The sequence below is a fragment of the Boleophthalmus pectinirostris genome, unplaced genomic scaffold (assembly GCF_026225935.1).
Source record: "Boleophthalmus pectinirostris isolate CB_2022bp ecotype Guang Dong unplaced genomic scaffold, ASM2622593v1 HiC_scaffold_19, whole genome shotgun sequence".
NCBI classification, from domain to species: domain Eukaryota; kingdom Metazoa; phylum Chordata; class Actinopteri; order Gobiiformes; family Gobiidae; genus Boleophthalmus; species Boleophthalmus pectinirostris.
The window spans coordinates 38,975,729-38,990,755 of record NW_026571140.1 but is presented as its reverse complement, the minus strand read 5'-3'; the positions used below and the strand labels follow the sequence as shown (position 1 = coordinate 38,990,755).

General features: G+C 36.5%; 2 protein-coding genes across 10 annotated transcripts in view; both read left to right on the top strand.

Annotated features, from left to right (window-relative positions):
• The first annotated feature begins 265 nt into the window (after positions 1 to 265).
• Positions 266 to 7,949, top strand: LOC110158182 (ZP domain-containing protein-like). Its single transcript, XM_055154350.1, has 10 exons — positions 266 to 362; positions 858 to 999; positions 1,074 to 1,217; positions 1,726 to 1,768; positions 2,773 to 2,788; positions 3,239 to 3,423; positions 6,016 to 6,416; positions 6,514 to 6,613; positions 6,978 to 7,158; positions 7,819 to 7,949. Exons 1-10 carry the CDS (start codon positions 266 to 268, stop codon positions 7,947 to 7,949), a joined length of 1,440 nt encoding a protein of 479 aa, XP_055010325.1.
• A 1,006-nt stretch (positions 7,950 to 8,955) lies between these two features.
• Positions 8,956 to 15,027, top strand: part of ppfia1 (PTPRF interacting protein alpha 1) — an 88,576-nt gene continuing 82,504 nt past the window's right edge. For 6 of the 9 annotated variants that reach the window (XM_055154775.1, XM_055154770.1, XM_055154774.1 and 3 more), the window contains exon 1: positions 8,956 to 10,084. The gene's annotated coding sequence lies outside the window, so the exon portion shown is untranslated. The remainder of the gene's footprint in view (positions 10,085 to 15,027) is intronic. The other 3 variants (XM_055154777.1, XM_055154778.1, XM_055154776.1) reach the window with 3 other exon arrangements.

Here is a 15,027-nt window from a genome sequence, read left to right as displayed (position 1 = left end):
TGCACCCATTGGTACTACAACTGCAATTACTGCTACTACTACTGCACCAGCTCTATTTACTACTACTATTCCAGTTAAGCACCATTCTGTACCTACTACTACACCTGCTTCACCCTCTACTGCATCAGTTACTACCACTACTTCTGCTGTCACTAGAGCTCCCATATATGCTTTTCTTGGTAATACTACAACAGCAAATACTACAAGCCGACTATCTACCCCTTCCAAAACTACAACGATATCTGCTTTACCCAGTATTACTTCCATGACTACTTCTACTCATCTTTCCACACTAGTTTCTATCTCCTCACCGTACTCGGGAGCTCCCTTCAGTCAACTGCCAGTGCAATTTACTTTCCAAGGTAAGCGTGGTTCTATGAATATTTGTTCATTACAAAATACTTATGATATTGATACTTTGCAGCTGATGTCATCAACATTCATTGGGGGTGTGATGTTAACTGAAGGCTCTAATCTGAAGCTCTGTTACTCAAGTTAGACTTTAACGTGAGATTTAGTTTAACACAATTTGATCATTAAGAACTGACTTAGTTGGAACTACAAGAGGAGAGTTGATTTGTTCTGAAATAACACGCTAACCAGCCTTTAAACGTGACCATGAACACTGAACACAGGCCCCTGAAAAAGTTTTGTTTAAATCAAATTTTTCTTGAGTTTTCAGACGATCCAAAAACTTACTTGATACTCTTTGATAATATGGGCATTGTGCCACCATGGCAACTGCAGAACATTCCATCAAAGACATACATCCAGTAACCCCCTCAGCATGATGTCACTGCAAAGTATCAATTGTTTCTAAGTTCCTAAGAGATCAATGTTTTTCATTTTATTTTCAGTTGACCCACCTGCTCCTTCTTGTACTGAAGGAGACTACTTACCCAAGTTTGTTTCCCCCACACCGCTCAATGGAGAAATTCTCATGGCAGAGGCTAGAAAAGAAATGGAGATAACGGTCAAGGCCGTAGCTAGCTATTCAGTGTAAGATCATACAACATGTGCATAGAATAATTCAATTTAGTTTATTAGTTAGAAAAATATAACATATTTTTCAGACCTGATGACATTATAATGAGCGGCCCGCTGAATGTCACAAAGCACAGGACCACAGCGGATGAGTTCACCATCCGATGGACTCCGATTGATGAAAACATGGGACACTACTTTCCTATCTGCTTTGCTGTTGAATTTACATACGGGTGAGGAAATGCTTGGTCTGACTGTAATTTAGCCTAAATATAAGTGGCACATTACTAAGGGTTATACATTACTCAAAACAGACACATATTAGATAAGCCACAGTAGCTGTATCTGGAGTGGTTTTGTTACATTCACATGTTTGAGTAACCCCTTATTATTAGTCTGTCTACATCTCCAAAGCTCAAGATGCTCTGTTCCACCTTGTGATGTCATGAAGTGGTAGTTTTTGGCAACCTTTTAGTTTCTGTTTCGCAGAGATCGACAATTCCAGGTCTGAATTGATCCAGTTGATTCTAGAGAAGGTGTGTGGAGTTTAAAAACACAGAGGAGCACTTCCTTTATTACCACATGATATCAGACATCAGAAGGTCGATCAGGGTGTTTTCTGTTTGAGAGAAGAATTCAACATGCAGGATTTGCGTAATTGAGTAATATGGTCCATTTAAATTACATTTCTACATATTTTTTTTTTACTTATTTTTTACTTTTACTTATGTCTAATTTTAGATTTGCCATATACCAAACTGAGATGAGATGTGTGATAGTGAAAGTTACAACTGGTTTGAGCCAGGGTGAGTGAAACACATTTTTTATTTATGTATAGCACTAGTATAGCTCCTACAGTATATATATATATATATATATATATATTTTTTTTTTTTCATTTTGTTTATTTCTTCTATTTGTAAGTTATGGTGCATTACTGAGAACCTTGGAAAGATTACTAAGGAAAACATTTTTAGTGATGGGTATTGAAACTGGGACCCGTGCCTCACTTTTCCAACTTGAAGTTTTCTGTTTCATTGCTTTTTATTCATGAACTCCTTCACTGCTAGACCAAGCTACAAAGATGAGTTCCTTGTGAGCTGTAGCTATTTCATAAGAGACAGATCTGCCACAAAACATGCCATAGACATCAGACAACCATAGAGCATTATAAAGTTATGACTAGTACATTTTGTCCCATTAGAATTTTAAGGTTCTCTTGTGATCATGTCATACTCTCTGATGATGTTTTTCTTATTAACTACATAGTACCTTTCCATAAAATATCCAAAAGGTAGATTCACAAATGTTGACACTAATCATTTCTATTAGTGACTAGACCCAAGTACTCACTCTATTACAACAAAAATCTTGCATTTGAACAATATTCATGTTAGCTGTCCCCCATCTGTATTATATATTATTGGTAAATAGTTTGTTGTGATGTTATCTGACATAGGGATGGGCATGATTAGTCGATTAATCGATAATTGATCATTAAGAATTTCATCGATTACGTTAATTTTAATCGACAAACAGAATGTAGGTTGCTGTGCGTAGCATGACCAAACAGGGGTCCGTACATGTAGCTCTCTGTACTCAGAAGGAGCGAGTAGACACAAACAGTCGGTTCGCCTGCAACATGCCGAAGCGTAGATATGTATTTAACAATGACTTGTACAAGAAATTCCATGCTCTCCGTTCCGGTCGGGACAAGTGGGAGGCCACATGCACAGTGTACAAAGCAGCACATATGTTTCGATGTCCAGTGGGAAAAAGTTTTGCCAGGTGAGAGTCGCGCAATGTCGATGAGAAGGCCCCACCTCCAGCCCCCCGTACGGTGTCCTGGTTTTGACAAACACAAATATGGTCACACTAACCTGTATTCCACTGAGTCGTGTCCTTTAATCTGACAGAAGTTGACCGCATCAGCGCACAAGAGCTGTTTTTTTTTTTTTTTTCTTCGCTTAGGTTTCAAGTTTTGTTTCTGTGAGACTTGTGCAAAGCTGCATTAAACACATTATAATCTGATGTGGCTCTAGAGCGGTTACGGTTTATATGTCGTAAAGTTGAATTTATTTATGCAGATTAGTAGTGCAGATAGTAATAATAATGATGCTCATTTCAATATAAAAACATTAATGATTAATCGATAAGCGATCGTTAATTCTTCCGACGATCGATTAAGAAAATTTTATTGAATGCCCATCCCTAATCTGAAACTAGATACTTATTTCATATTCTCTAATTTTAGCGAACACAGTGGTCACCTGTCTGGAGTCTTCGATGATTGTGGAGGTGGAGAAAGCCACATTGCCTCCACTCCATTATCAAGATCTGCGTCTGTCTGATCCCAGTAACACAGTTTGCAGCCTCCAGTCCAACAGCACCCACGTGGTCGCTATAGTGCCCCTCAACGCCTGCGGCACCCAGATCGAGGTAAGCACGGACGACTGTGGAGACATATTAGTTTAAAGACTGTTATTAGTGAAACAAGACAATACATTACAATACAAGTGTTTGTCAAAGTAATAAATAGCATGTGCTCCTACTGGTTTAAAACAGAAATAAAATCAGAAGTGAGCATGGGATCATTCGCTGAAAAGAGCATATATCAAGTTTGGGTCTATTTCAAACTGATTTTAGTGTTAGGATCGGGCAGCTTAAAGTGATGGACTCATTCTGCTTTCCATTTAAATATTTAGCTTACCATATCAGGCAAAAAAATAAATAAAAAGAAAAAAATATATTTATTATAATATTGTTATTGGTAATATCTACATTTGATTTGATCACGTTTTTAAAGCACATCATGGACTCATTGTTTTCTACACTCATTCACACGGTCTGAGGTCTGAGGGCCACCTCCACTTTCCAAAAACGAGACTCAAAACCCGGGGTGACAGGGCCTTTTCTGTGGTTGGCCCCAAACTTTAGAACGCTTTTCCCCCACATTAAGAGCGCCCCTTCAGTCACACTTTTACTCACCTGCTTTTAACACGACGTGAGAATTGCGTGCTCCTCTGACTGTCTTTTATTGATGTTATTTGCTAATTTTAGTATTTTTTATGTTTTTATTGACTTGCTTATTTATTTATTTTATGTTTTATTTTATTGAACGTGTTAATTTATATTGCACCTAATCTGTGCAGCACTTTGGAGACTTTGTGTTGGTAAAATGTGCTCTACAAATAAAGTTGGATTGGACTGTAACTTTAATGTAATAAAGTAATAAACAATAACCCTACAATAAGGCTCAAACCATATTCCCATTTTTGACAAAACCCTTGGAAATGTGTAAAGATGAAACTATGGAGTATAAAAATGAAAAATATGGTGAAATGATGTACAAACCACAAGTCCCGTTAATAGTTATTAGCGTCATATTATCAGCCTGATCAAAACCAGCATAATCTGTACCTGTAAAAACAACAGAATGTGTGTTAGTATCATAGAACTGTAATAAAATATAAAGGTTTAAAATAGAACAACGGTTGCAGAAAGATAGAAAAGTGCAAACTCACGACAATTTATCGACAAAACATTAGAAAAAGTTGTCATACCTTAACATTGGCAGGAGTTGAACAATACAAGCAAACAATATTAGATAACAGCTTCGTTCAATATCACATAGACAACATTTACTTACCCATATTTAATCTATTTACCGCTTTTTCTACTTGTCTTTTAATATATTTTGTCATATTAAAGTCAAGTCCGACAAACCCCGGAGATGCTACCGTTAGCCAAACCGTCATCAACGGAACTGAACCGAAGTGAACACATAAGTATAAAAATAGTATAAAAAATAGTCTTGAAAAGGTCAGACACGTTCTTTAAGCTAAAATGTAAAGTAAAAATGTAAACTGGTTGGTCTTTTCGTCCGTTTTGATTGTAAAAACGGGGAAAAATAAAATCACTCATGCTGTTTGGTGCTGCTCTCTTCAGTTTAACTCCCAGGGTACGTGCAGGTCAGACATATAGTTTCTGGGTTTTTTTGTTTGTTTGTTTGGGTTTTTTTTTTTTTTTGCTGCTTTTCCTTTTACTACCACCAAAAGTAATCAGACAACAACAAAAAGTAGGAATATTATTCCTGAAATAAAAGTGTGTATTTATGACTAAAAAATATTGCAATGTAACAATGTAAAGAGTGTAGTTCTGGTGATATTTAGGCAGTGAATAATAATAATAATAATAATAATAATAATTACAATTATTATTATTATTATTATTATTATTATATTAATTAATGTATTTATTATTATTATTATTTTATTTTATTTTATTTTTTGTAAGTATGTGTGTGTGTGTGTGTGTGTGTGTAAATGTGCAGTTTTCTGGTCAAAAGCACATAAATTTTACTATGCGCTTCCCCGCTGTGGTAGGCTGCAATTTAGATTTAGACATAGACAAACTTTATTGAGCCACAGGGGAAATTATTTGGACACAGTAGCTCACACATCACAATATAATATAATAACAAAGGTGGTAATAATAAATTCTAAATAAATAGCAAAAAATTTTTTGCAAGAGACAGGTGTCAATAAAGTAACTATACAAGTCCAAATAAAATAGAAAGACAAGTAATAAAATATAACATCACAGCTTTATTCAAGAGGTTATGCAGCAATGATACAATGATTGACAGGACATAGGGTTAGCCGTTACATAAGGGTGAATTGTTGTACAGTTGTAGGGAGTATTATCTGTTACATAAGGGTGAGTTGTTGTACAGTTGTAGGGAGTATTATCTGTTATATAAGGCTGAGTTGTTGTACAGTTGTATGGAGTATGGTATGAATGTAGTCCTGTATCTCTCACTGTTTGAGCAGAGCTGTAGGAGCCTGTTGGAGAATGAGCTCCTCTGTCCCTCTAAAGTTTTCCAATAGTTGGTGACATCACACAGGACTGCCCTGATTAAAACCAGGTGTTTGGTCTCATTTTAAAGCAACACGCTCAAAGTTAAGAAATGTGCCACCAATTAAGGTAAGGTTTTTGCATAAACTGTTACTTTTAAAATATTTTTAACAGGAGGATGACGATGATCTACTTTTCAAGAATGAGATCACCACGGTGGACAATAGGTCTACCCTCATCACCAGAAAACACATGCTGGAAATCAAGTTCTTCTGCCAGTACTCCAAAAGAGGAAATGTGACCGCCACCTTCAGCGCTCACAGGGAGAATGTGACAGTGTGGGACAAGGGCTTTGGGAAGTTCACCTATGGCTTTGAGTTCTTCCCAGATCAGAGGTTTGTCTCCAGGATCGACCCCCGGCTCTACCCTCTGGAGTATGACGTGGGTGATCGCATCTTCATGGAGATTGAAGCCACAACTATAGTCAACAACACAGAGCTGTTTGTGGAGTCCTGCAGAGCTGCACCCTATGACAACCCCAACTACCCCCATCCCTACAGCCTCATTGAGAACGGGTGAGTAAATGAAAATTGACAATTTATCTAGAGATGTAATGGATTGGCATGAAATAATTGTATAATTACAACATTTGTCTTTCCTTGTTTTTAACAGCTGTAACTTGGACAGTACACTGATCGTTTATACAACCATTAACAAAAAGCAATTCAAATTCAGTATTGAAGCGTTCAAGTTCATTGGCTTGCATGACAAGGTAAACACATCATACTTATAATAACAAAACAAAGAGTTTACTCATCAGTGTCAGACTTTATTTGATTTTCGATTCAAAGATGTGGTCATGTCCCTCTCAGATACAGGCTGAGCATTCGATTATGAGTGATAAATTAACAGAGCTTCTGACGGAGCAGTATCTACAGTTAGCTTTGTTAGACTAAATCAAAAATACAAATGTAAGAAGTAGTTATATTATACGTAGTACCAGTATAAGTAATATTACTTTAGTCTGTTCCTATTCCAATTAAATACTACAAGCCAAACAAATGTTGTGACGTTTTGTGAAATTAACTAAAGTGACATACAGCAACATGTGAAATATTTCTTTATGTTATTCCCAGGTCTACATCAGCTGCTCAGTGTTGATGTGTGAAGCTGGAAACCCACACACTCGCTGTTCTCAGGGATGTCTGCCCAATGCAACAACAAGAGCCAAAAGAGAGGCCGTCATTGAGTCTGGAATCCACTATGTGTCCCAGGGCCCACTGCGCCTCAAGAGATCTGTGCAGGCAGGAAACACAGGTAGGCTAAGATTTCACTGCATTTTTCACTGTTTTGTCTGTTCTGTCTTTGTTTTGTGTTAAACTATTGTGAAGCATCGAGTGTTGACTTACTGTGAAAAGTGCTAGAAAAAAGTATTCTTCCTATTATTAAAATAGACCTGCATAAGTCTAAATAAGCTGAATTCTGATCAATCATATTAAACAGAACTAAGCATAACTGTTACCATATTACAGTTTTTTCAATCACTTTGACAACAATTTGAAAAATGTACATTTCCAAAACAGTTCACTAAATATCCTAAATAGATTTTTAGTTTCCTTAAACAAAATTTTATCTAGGCAAAATGCTGTTTTTCCATTTAAAACTGACCAATCATCTCCTTAAAGCAAATTTTCCATCCAAACTTTTGTCATGAGTTTTTGTCACTTTATAATAACATAGGTAAAAGCATGAACAAAGCCTTAGATAATACTCTAACTCCTAACTCTAACCTATTAATTGAGTAGTTACTTGTTCATTATTAATTAAGTCTTTGTTCATGCTTTAATGAGGCATGAATATGTATAGTTATTATAAAGCGCTGCCTATAATTCTTCTAAAATGTTGCTAATTATTTCTTATCATCAAGCAATGGATTGTTGAATTGTAACCACACCTCTTCTTCTTACTTTCCTCCAGGCCTGAGCTTGAACCTGGTCTTCATCGCTGGCAGTGCTTTAGTCGCTGTGGGAATGATCTGTGGAGTCTTTCTTTACAAAACCAAAACCTCAAGCTTTAAATACCAACTTCTTTCTTCAGAGGAAAATTAAATGCAGTCATCCAGTTTAATAAAAAACAATGCATGCATGTTCATTTTTTACTATCAATCACTTGTATAAATGTTCTATTTTGTATTGACTACAAGATAAAGTAGTTTAAGTGTACGAATATCTCATAAGTAATTAGAAAATCCATACCTTTTACAATAATATGGGTATGAGGCATGTTAATCTTGGACAGTACAGTGGTTTTTGACACACTTTGAAATGTTACTGAAAAAGAAAAAGAATTACTGAAAAAAAAAATAGATGATAAAACAAAAAGTAAATGTTCAATATCTTTAAAACCATCCAGCAAATAAATAGCATAATGATATACTTTTGTCTGTATCTTTAATGAGTAACAGAAGTCACTTACTCGACCTTGCACAGCTCAAATCTCATCATAATACAGAAAAATAAGAAAAAGTTCCCCACTAGTACAAACAAAAAGCATAATAAATACTGACCCAGTTCCATCTGTCATCCATTGAACAACAAGTAGATGTATTAATTATTACTTTTTTCAATGTCAGAGTAGTGCTTTTTGGTTTCAGACTGCTTATTTCACGTGACAGTAATTTGCAGTTTTTAACAGGGTAGGGGTACAAATAAGCGTACACTTTCATTGCCATAATTTTACGATACTTGTAATAGTCTGCTGAATGAATTAATGAATTAATAAATCAATGCAAAATTCTGTCAATCAACCAGTTAATAAAGAAATCAATCTGCTGTTGAGTCTTATTCTATGTCACCACAAGATGGCGTCCTTTGGTAATTTATTCATGTTAACACGCGACAGTTTCTGAATTTGAGCCTAAATAAAGACACACTTGACGTGGCGTTTGTGGGTCAAATTCATAATCTAACTACTACTACTTTAAAGGCCTACATTACATTATTAGATTTTTAAGCAAACACATTTGTTAGATATATTCTTACCATATAACAACATAAATACTAGTCATGATATAAAGCATCATTTCTGAGCACTCCTAATGACTCATGCAGGTCACACACGTCGAACAGAAATATAAGTTTATCTTACAGAGTGTTATGGAGTGAAGAGGCCAGAGGAAGAGGAGCGCTCTCTTTCCTCTCTTTCCTCTTGTTGCTGCTGTAGTCTGTGCGGTGCTCACCGGGGGAGCCTGTGTCGTGGCTCATGAGCGGCTCCGGCTCCAGCTCCAGCTCCGGTCTGAGCCCATTGGCTGCGCTGAGGTCCCGACTCCAGACCGCCGAGGCGGGCAGCAGAGGACAGGGAAGCGCCGAGCCCGCGGACTATTCGGTGGAAATACAGAGAAACACCACAAAGCCGGGCGGAACTGGGACTACGACGTTTTTCTACTGGATTATTGGATAAAAGCCCGAGAAACAGACACTTTTTGATCGGGAAGTTTGAGCGGACCCGTGATGTGGTGACGCGACTGCACCGAGCACTGGGAAGCTAGCGTTAGCTACTAGCTAACTACTCTAAGAAAACCACAACAGATGAGACCTGTAGCAGCGTTTGCTGTCACTTTTAAGTATTGCAAATAATACAGTTTATGCAAACGGAAAGGATCGCATCATGTTGTTTACTTTCCTACTAAGCAAATCCTCTTTAAGAGTTGTTTGATTTGATGTGTGTAACTAGCAAACATTAGCTAACTAGCTGGCTAGTAGCTAACCCTGACTAGCTGAACCTTTAAAACTGACTTCAAGCCAAAGAATTCTGATTCAAATGTGCAAACATTTGCGATTAAAACTCTTTTACAGTGTAGTGCAATTGTATAGCAACGTGTGTGTGTGTTTTAGCTGCTTTCACTGAGCAGAGTTTTTAAACTATCGTTTAAAGAGAATAAAACTATTTTCTTCTCATCAGATATGCAATCACCGAATCACCAGCTTACTTGATGCTAGCTTGCTAACGCAGTGTTAGCCGGCCAAACTTGGATACTGCTGCCCCCTGCTCACTTTACGTGGGTTTCCCTTTGAGGCCTTTTGGAGTAACTCTTTTCACGGAAAAGCCTTATGGATACCAGCCTCTGAGTGGAATCTGTATTTCCTCTTCTGAGTTTTGACTGTGGATGTATCTGCGGTTTGATTTACGACCTTGATCGGCTTGATTTGCAGTGGACAACATTGGAACCGTCTTTTAATCCAAGGTAAAGAGCACTATGGTGAACAATATAAACAACCCTCTATTAGCAAGACTTCAGAAGTTTATTGTTTACACTACTGACACATCTCGCTTGAAGCTATGATTTATCTTCACCTCTTAAAATCTTATCTTGATGCATTCCTTTCTCCTTAATAATATTTCTAATGCGCCCTTGAACTGACAGCAAAGTTAATTTTTTAAACTAACCATAAACACATCATCAGTTTGGTTCATATGATCCAGGGCTGAGGAGGTGCTGATTGTCCCACTACCTTGAAGGTTTGGCCCGGGCTGAGTTCCAGTGATGGGCCATCTGTCATAGACCCCTCCCCCGTAAACAGTGCGGCGCTTGAGTGGCTTGACCTGGATATTGTAGCTGGCTTTCTGTTGTCCCAATGCTAAATTAGGTTAAGTTGCACGCACAAGGTAACAGTGGCTTTGTACTGTGTACGTTATTGTAATGGAAATAATCAAAGCCATTTAATGTGTAAACATTTGTCTTGGGTGTTTTATCATACCTATACATCCAAACTGTCATTTTACTGTATTAATCAATTGTTTAGATGTTATTTTATGTTTAAGTAGTATATTTTAATCAAATGCTCTTGGTTGAGATTAATTATATACGATAAAACATTTTGAAGTATCATATTGATACAGACAAATATTGCGATTTGGCCTGGGTATAATTAAGAAGTTTCAGATACGATACATACCTTGATACATAGGCCATGATACGATACGTTTTTCAGTACAGTGTACTTTCGATGTAATACGATTTGACATGATATATTTCAAATCAGTTCAATATGGTTCAATGAAAAACAAAGGCTAAATCATGGCTGTGATACTAAAAATCCACTAAGTGCACTAAGTTTGTGCAGAGTTAATATGAAAAACACCCATTTTACTCATCAAAATGGTGAATTTGTCAGCACAATTGTAGCTCTTACACAAATTAATTTATGAAAATACACCTAAAACTACTCTTGGCGATATATGGGAGCCCATGAAAGCGATTAGAAGTGTGTAAAAATATTGAAATATAGATATATTGTATTGTTTAATGTGATGATACTGTATCGATATATCAACAAGAGTATTTTTTGGTATATTTTACTAAATTATTTTGTTACAGCGCTACAGTTTTGTTGCTTATTTAGAGGAAGGAAATTCATTTGTGCAACACATTTGACATTTTCACTGTTTTGAGTATTAAAATGGGTGTTTTTCATATCCACTTTGCACAAGAAGTGGTTTAACAAAGACTTTTAGTATCACAACCATGATTTTGCTTTTATTTTTTATTGAACCGTATCGAATCAATTTGAAATATATCATACTGAATCCAAAGCTCACTGTATCAAGATATGTATCGTATCGGCAAATTCTTAATGATACCCAGCCCTAATATCGATACTGTGTCATCAAATTAAACGATACAATATACTGATATTTCAATATTTTTGCACACTCCTAAATGCGTAATCGACAATACTGAAACTATTATTATGCCACTGATTCAATTAAAATAAAGCAAGACAATACCACTACATCGCTCTCAATAGACAGTATCATTAAAAGACATGAGCTGCAACAAATAAATAAGAGAATGAACTAATGATTAGCCATAAAAGTGAATTATTCAACCTTCTACAGCTCAAATATTCATTTCATATTACAAATAAAATAAAAGAAATCTCCCCGCTGTTGCTGCTTTGTCAGTGTAGTTATTATTGTGAAAGGCCAAGTTTCCCAGTTGTGTCACGAATGGTCTTATCTTATCTGATCTTGAGCTTGGCATGGCTGATTTCCTTCTGTTTATTGTTATTATTGACCGTCTTTCAAACCGTTGTTACCATGTTATTAGAGCACTCAGTGAAATTCGGTTTTATAAGACGTATTTAATAAACAGCTGTCTTTTTCAGGCGACAGATTTCGTGAAACAAGTGTAATGATCGCAGTCAACAACAGCGCATTGTCAAAACTATTGATTTAAACGTGCATAGGCTGGGATAGGAAACTGGAAAGTGAGTCATTCATTCACAAAACACACAGACTGTATAAATAAGTGGACTAAGGCAGTGTGACGCCATCCATAGTGTTCGGCTCCAGTCAAATGAAGCTCACCGAGGCTGGAGGTTATAGGAGCGGATTTGGAGCCCAGTTCCATTTTAGGAGTAATTGATTTATGAACAAAATGGCAAAATAAAAACACCAGGATCACATTGAGCGGGTTAATATGAACATTTAAAGACCAAAATGACGAGGCTCACAGCAGCAGTTACAGAAAGAGTGGCAACAATTTTTCAATGTAAAGTCAATTTGGAAATAAAGTTGATGGAGCCTGATGCGCGCTCATGCTCACTTCCTATTTGGAACACGCTGGCTCGCAGCTTAACTATGTCTTTTTAAAATATAAATAAGAATAATTAAATGCTGCTTGTTTCTATGGAGATGTCATTGCTCTGCCTGGAATGTTCCACAGTGTGACATTAAACAGCTCTACCTTTTATTTATTAATCCAGACAAAGCAATAACATGTCCATGGAGAAAAGCATTTAATGGACCTTCCACCAGAAAAAATCACAAAATGCACCTTTTAAAAATGACATGAATGGTTAGATAGTGTGTTTTTTTGTTTAGTTTTTTTGTCTGTTCATTTACTCCAACACTTCAGCTTCATCTGGGTCAAATTTAGTAAAAATCTCACATCCACGGGCCTTTCTAAACAACTAATTGATTTAATTGAAAGAATAATTCCTAAACTAATTGATTAACTAAATACCCGTTAGTTGCAGAGTTAAATCAATGTTTTGAAAAAGTAGTTGGCTTGATTTGCATTATTTGTGAGTGATTAAAGGTATGTGAAATCCCGTTCACATGATTCTTAACTCTGTGTCCACTGCACCTAAGCCCTTTCTGTTGAGGGCGGCTTTAATTCCTCAGACCTCCTTGTCCAGCTGTTCTTAGATCAAGAGCCGCACAACAACAAAACACCCAGCTGAACAATATTAGGAAAACACGCACATGCACAATTTATGGACTATTGTAATAAGAAGAATACAAAGCCTTTTCACGTATAGTCCGATTGTCATGCAGTGTTTACATTTAACGAGATAGCTCAGGGAATTTAATGGTTATGTAACAGAATTTATATATTTTCTAAAATACTACAGGTTACTGCAGGCCCTGGTTCTGGAAGTAAATTTCCCGTGCATTTCCCAATAGATTTTCCGAATAAAAATGTATATTGAAAGCTGGAAAGTTACCTCAGGACTAATCAACTATGTGGGAACTAGGACTAGGTATCATTAAGAAGTTGTCGACTAGTGGTGTGCAAAAATACCAAAATATCAATATATTATATCATTTAATGTGATGATACAGTATCGATATCATGGGCTACTGTATCATATTTTTTGGTATATTTTACTAAATTCTTTTGTTACTGAGCTACAGTTTTGTTGCTTGCTAAGTGGAAGGAAACTTGTTCATGTGACACATTTGACATTTTCACCGTTTTGATGATTAAAATGTTTGTGTTTCATATGAACTTTGCACAAGAAATGGTTTAACAAAGACTTTTAGTATCACAGCCATGGTTTAGACATTATTTTTTAATGAACAGTATGGAATCGATTTGAAATACCATATTTTCCGGGCTATTAGGCACGCTCTTAAGCCTCCAACGGCCGCGTGCCTCAATCCAGAGCGCCCTATACACGAATCCACTCGGGTGTCCCAGCACGACTTCAGTAAACTGCAAAGCCGCAGCACCCGCAGCGCACGCAAACACACACGGAGCAGACAGCGACCGCACAGCGAAACACACCCACAGACACACTCATCACTCCACGCTGACGAGGAACGGAGGAACGGACCGAAAAAGCGAGTTCAATGTGCCACTTCTAGACACAACTGAACAACTGAGTCACTGCGAACACACCAACAATCCAGCGGTCCCAGACAGCACCCTCCCTACACGCCACAACTGAACAAAGCCCAGAGTCACTGTGAACGCCACAAACAAACAAAACCACTCACCCATCCAACTGTTGTGTTTCGTTTAAAGTCCAGTGCGGTTTATTTGTGAAAAAAGTTTGAAAATAGACCATTTAATGACAGTGCGTAATAGCCCGGAAAATACGGTACATCGTATCGAACCAAAAGTGCACTGTGTCGAGATATGTATCGTATTGTATCGGCAACTTCTTAAGGATACCCAGCCCCATTGCCGACATGATACATATCTCGATACAGTGCACTTTCGATTCAATACAATGTATTTTAAATCCATTCAATACAGTTCAATAAAAACAATGTCTAAATCATGGCTGTGGTACTAAAAGTCTTTGTTAAACCACTTCTTGTGTAATGTGAATATGAAAAACACCCATTTTAATCCTCAGAACAGTGAAAATGTAAAATGTGTTGCGCAAACGAGTTTCCTTCCTCTAAATAAGCAACAAAACTGTAGAGCTGTAACAAAATAATTTAGTAAAATATACCAAAAAATACGAATATATATATATATATATATATATATATATATATATATATATATATATATATAATAAGAGACAGCAGCCCATGATATTGATACTGTATCATCACATGAGGCAATACAATATATCAGTGTTTTTGATATTTTTGCACACCCCTAATGGTATCTAATGACCACAACATCTATAATTTTATTTAATCTGTTCTTGAAACATTATAGCCGCTAAATTATTAAAACATTTCACAGAATCTTGTGCTTTTAAGTGTGTTTTTTGGTTGTTTGACTTAAAACAATAGAACAGTGGATATTAGTTAGTACGAAGCTGGTTGGCCTCTGCAGTGTCTTTGAACTCTTAATATTTTAATTATTCGAAAAGTCTATGAGAAAAATGAATAAAAAAGTTGGTTTACTGTGCTATATATTTCAGTGGCAACACAAAG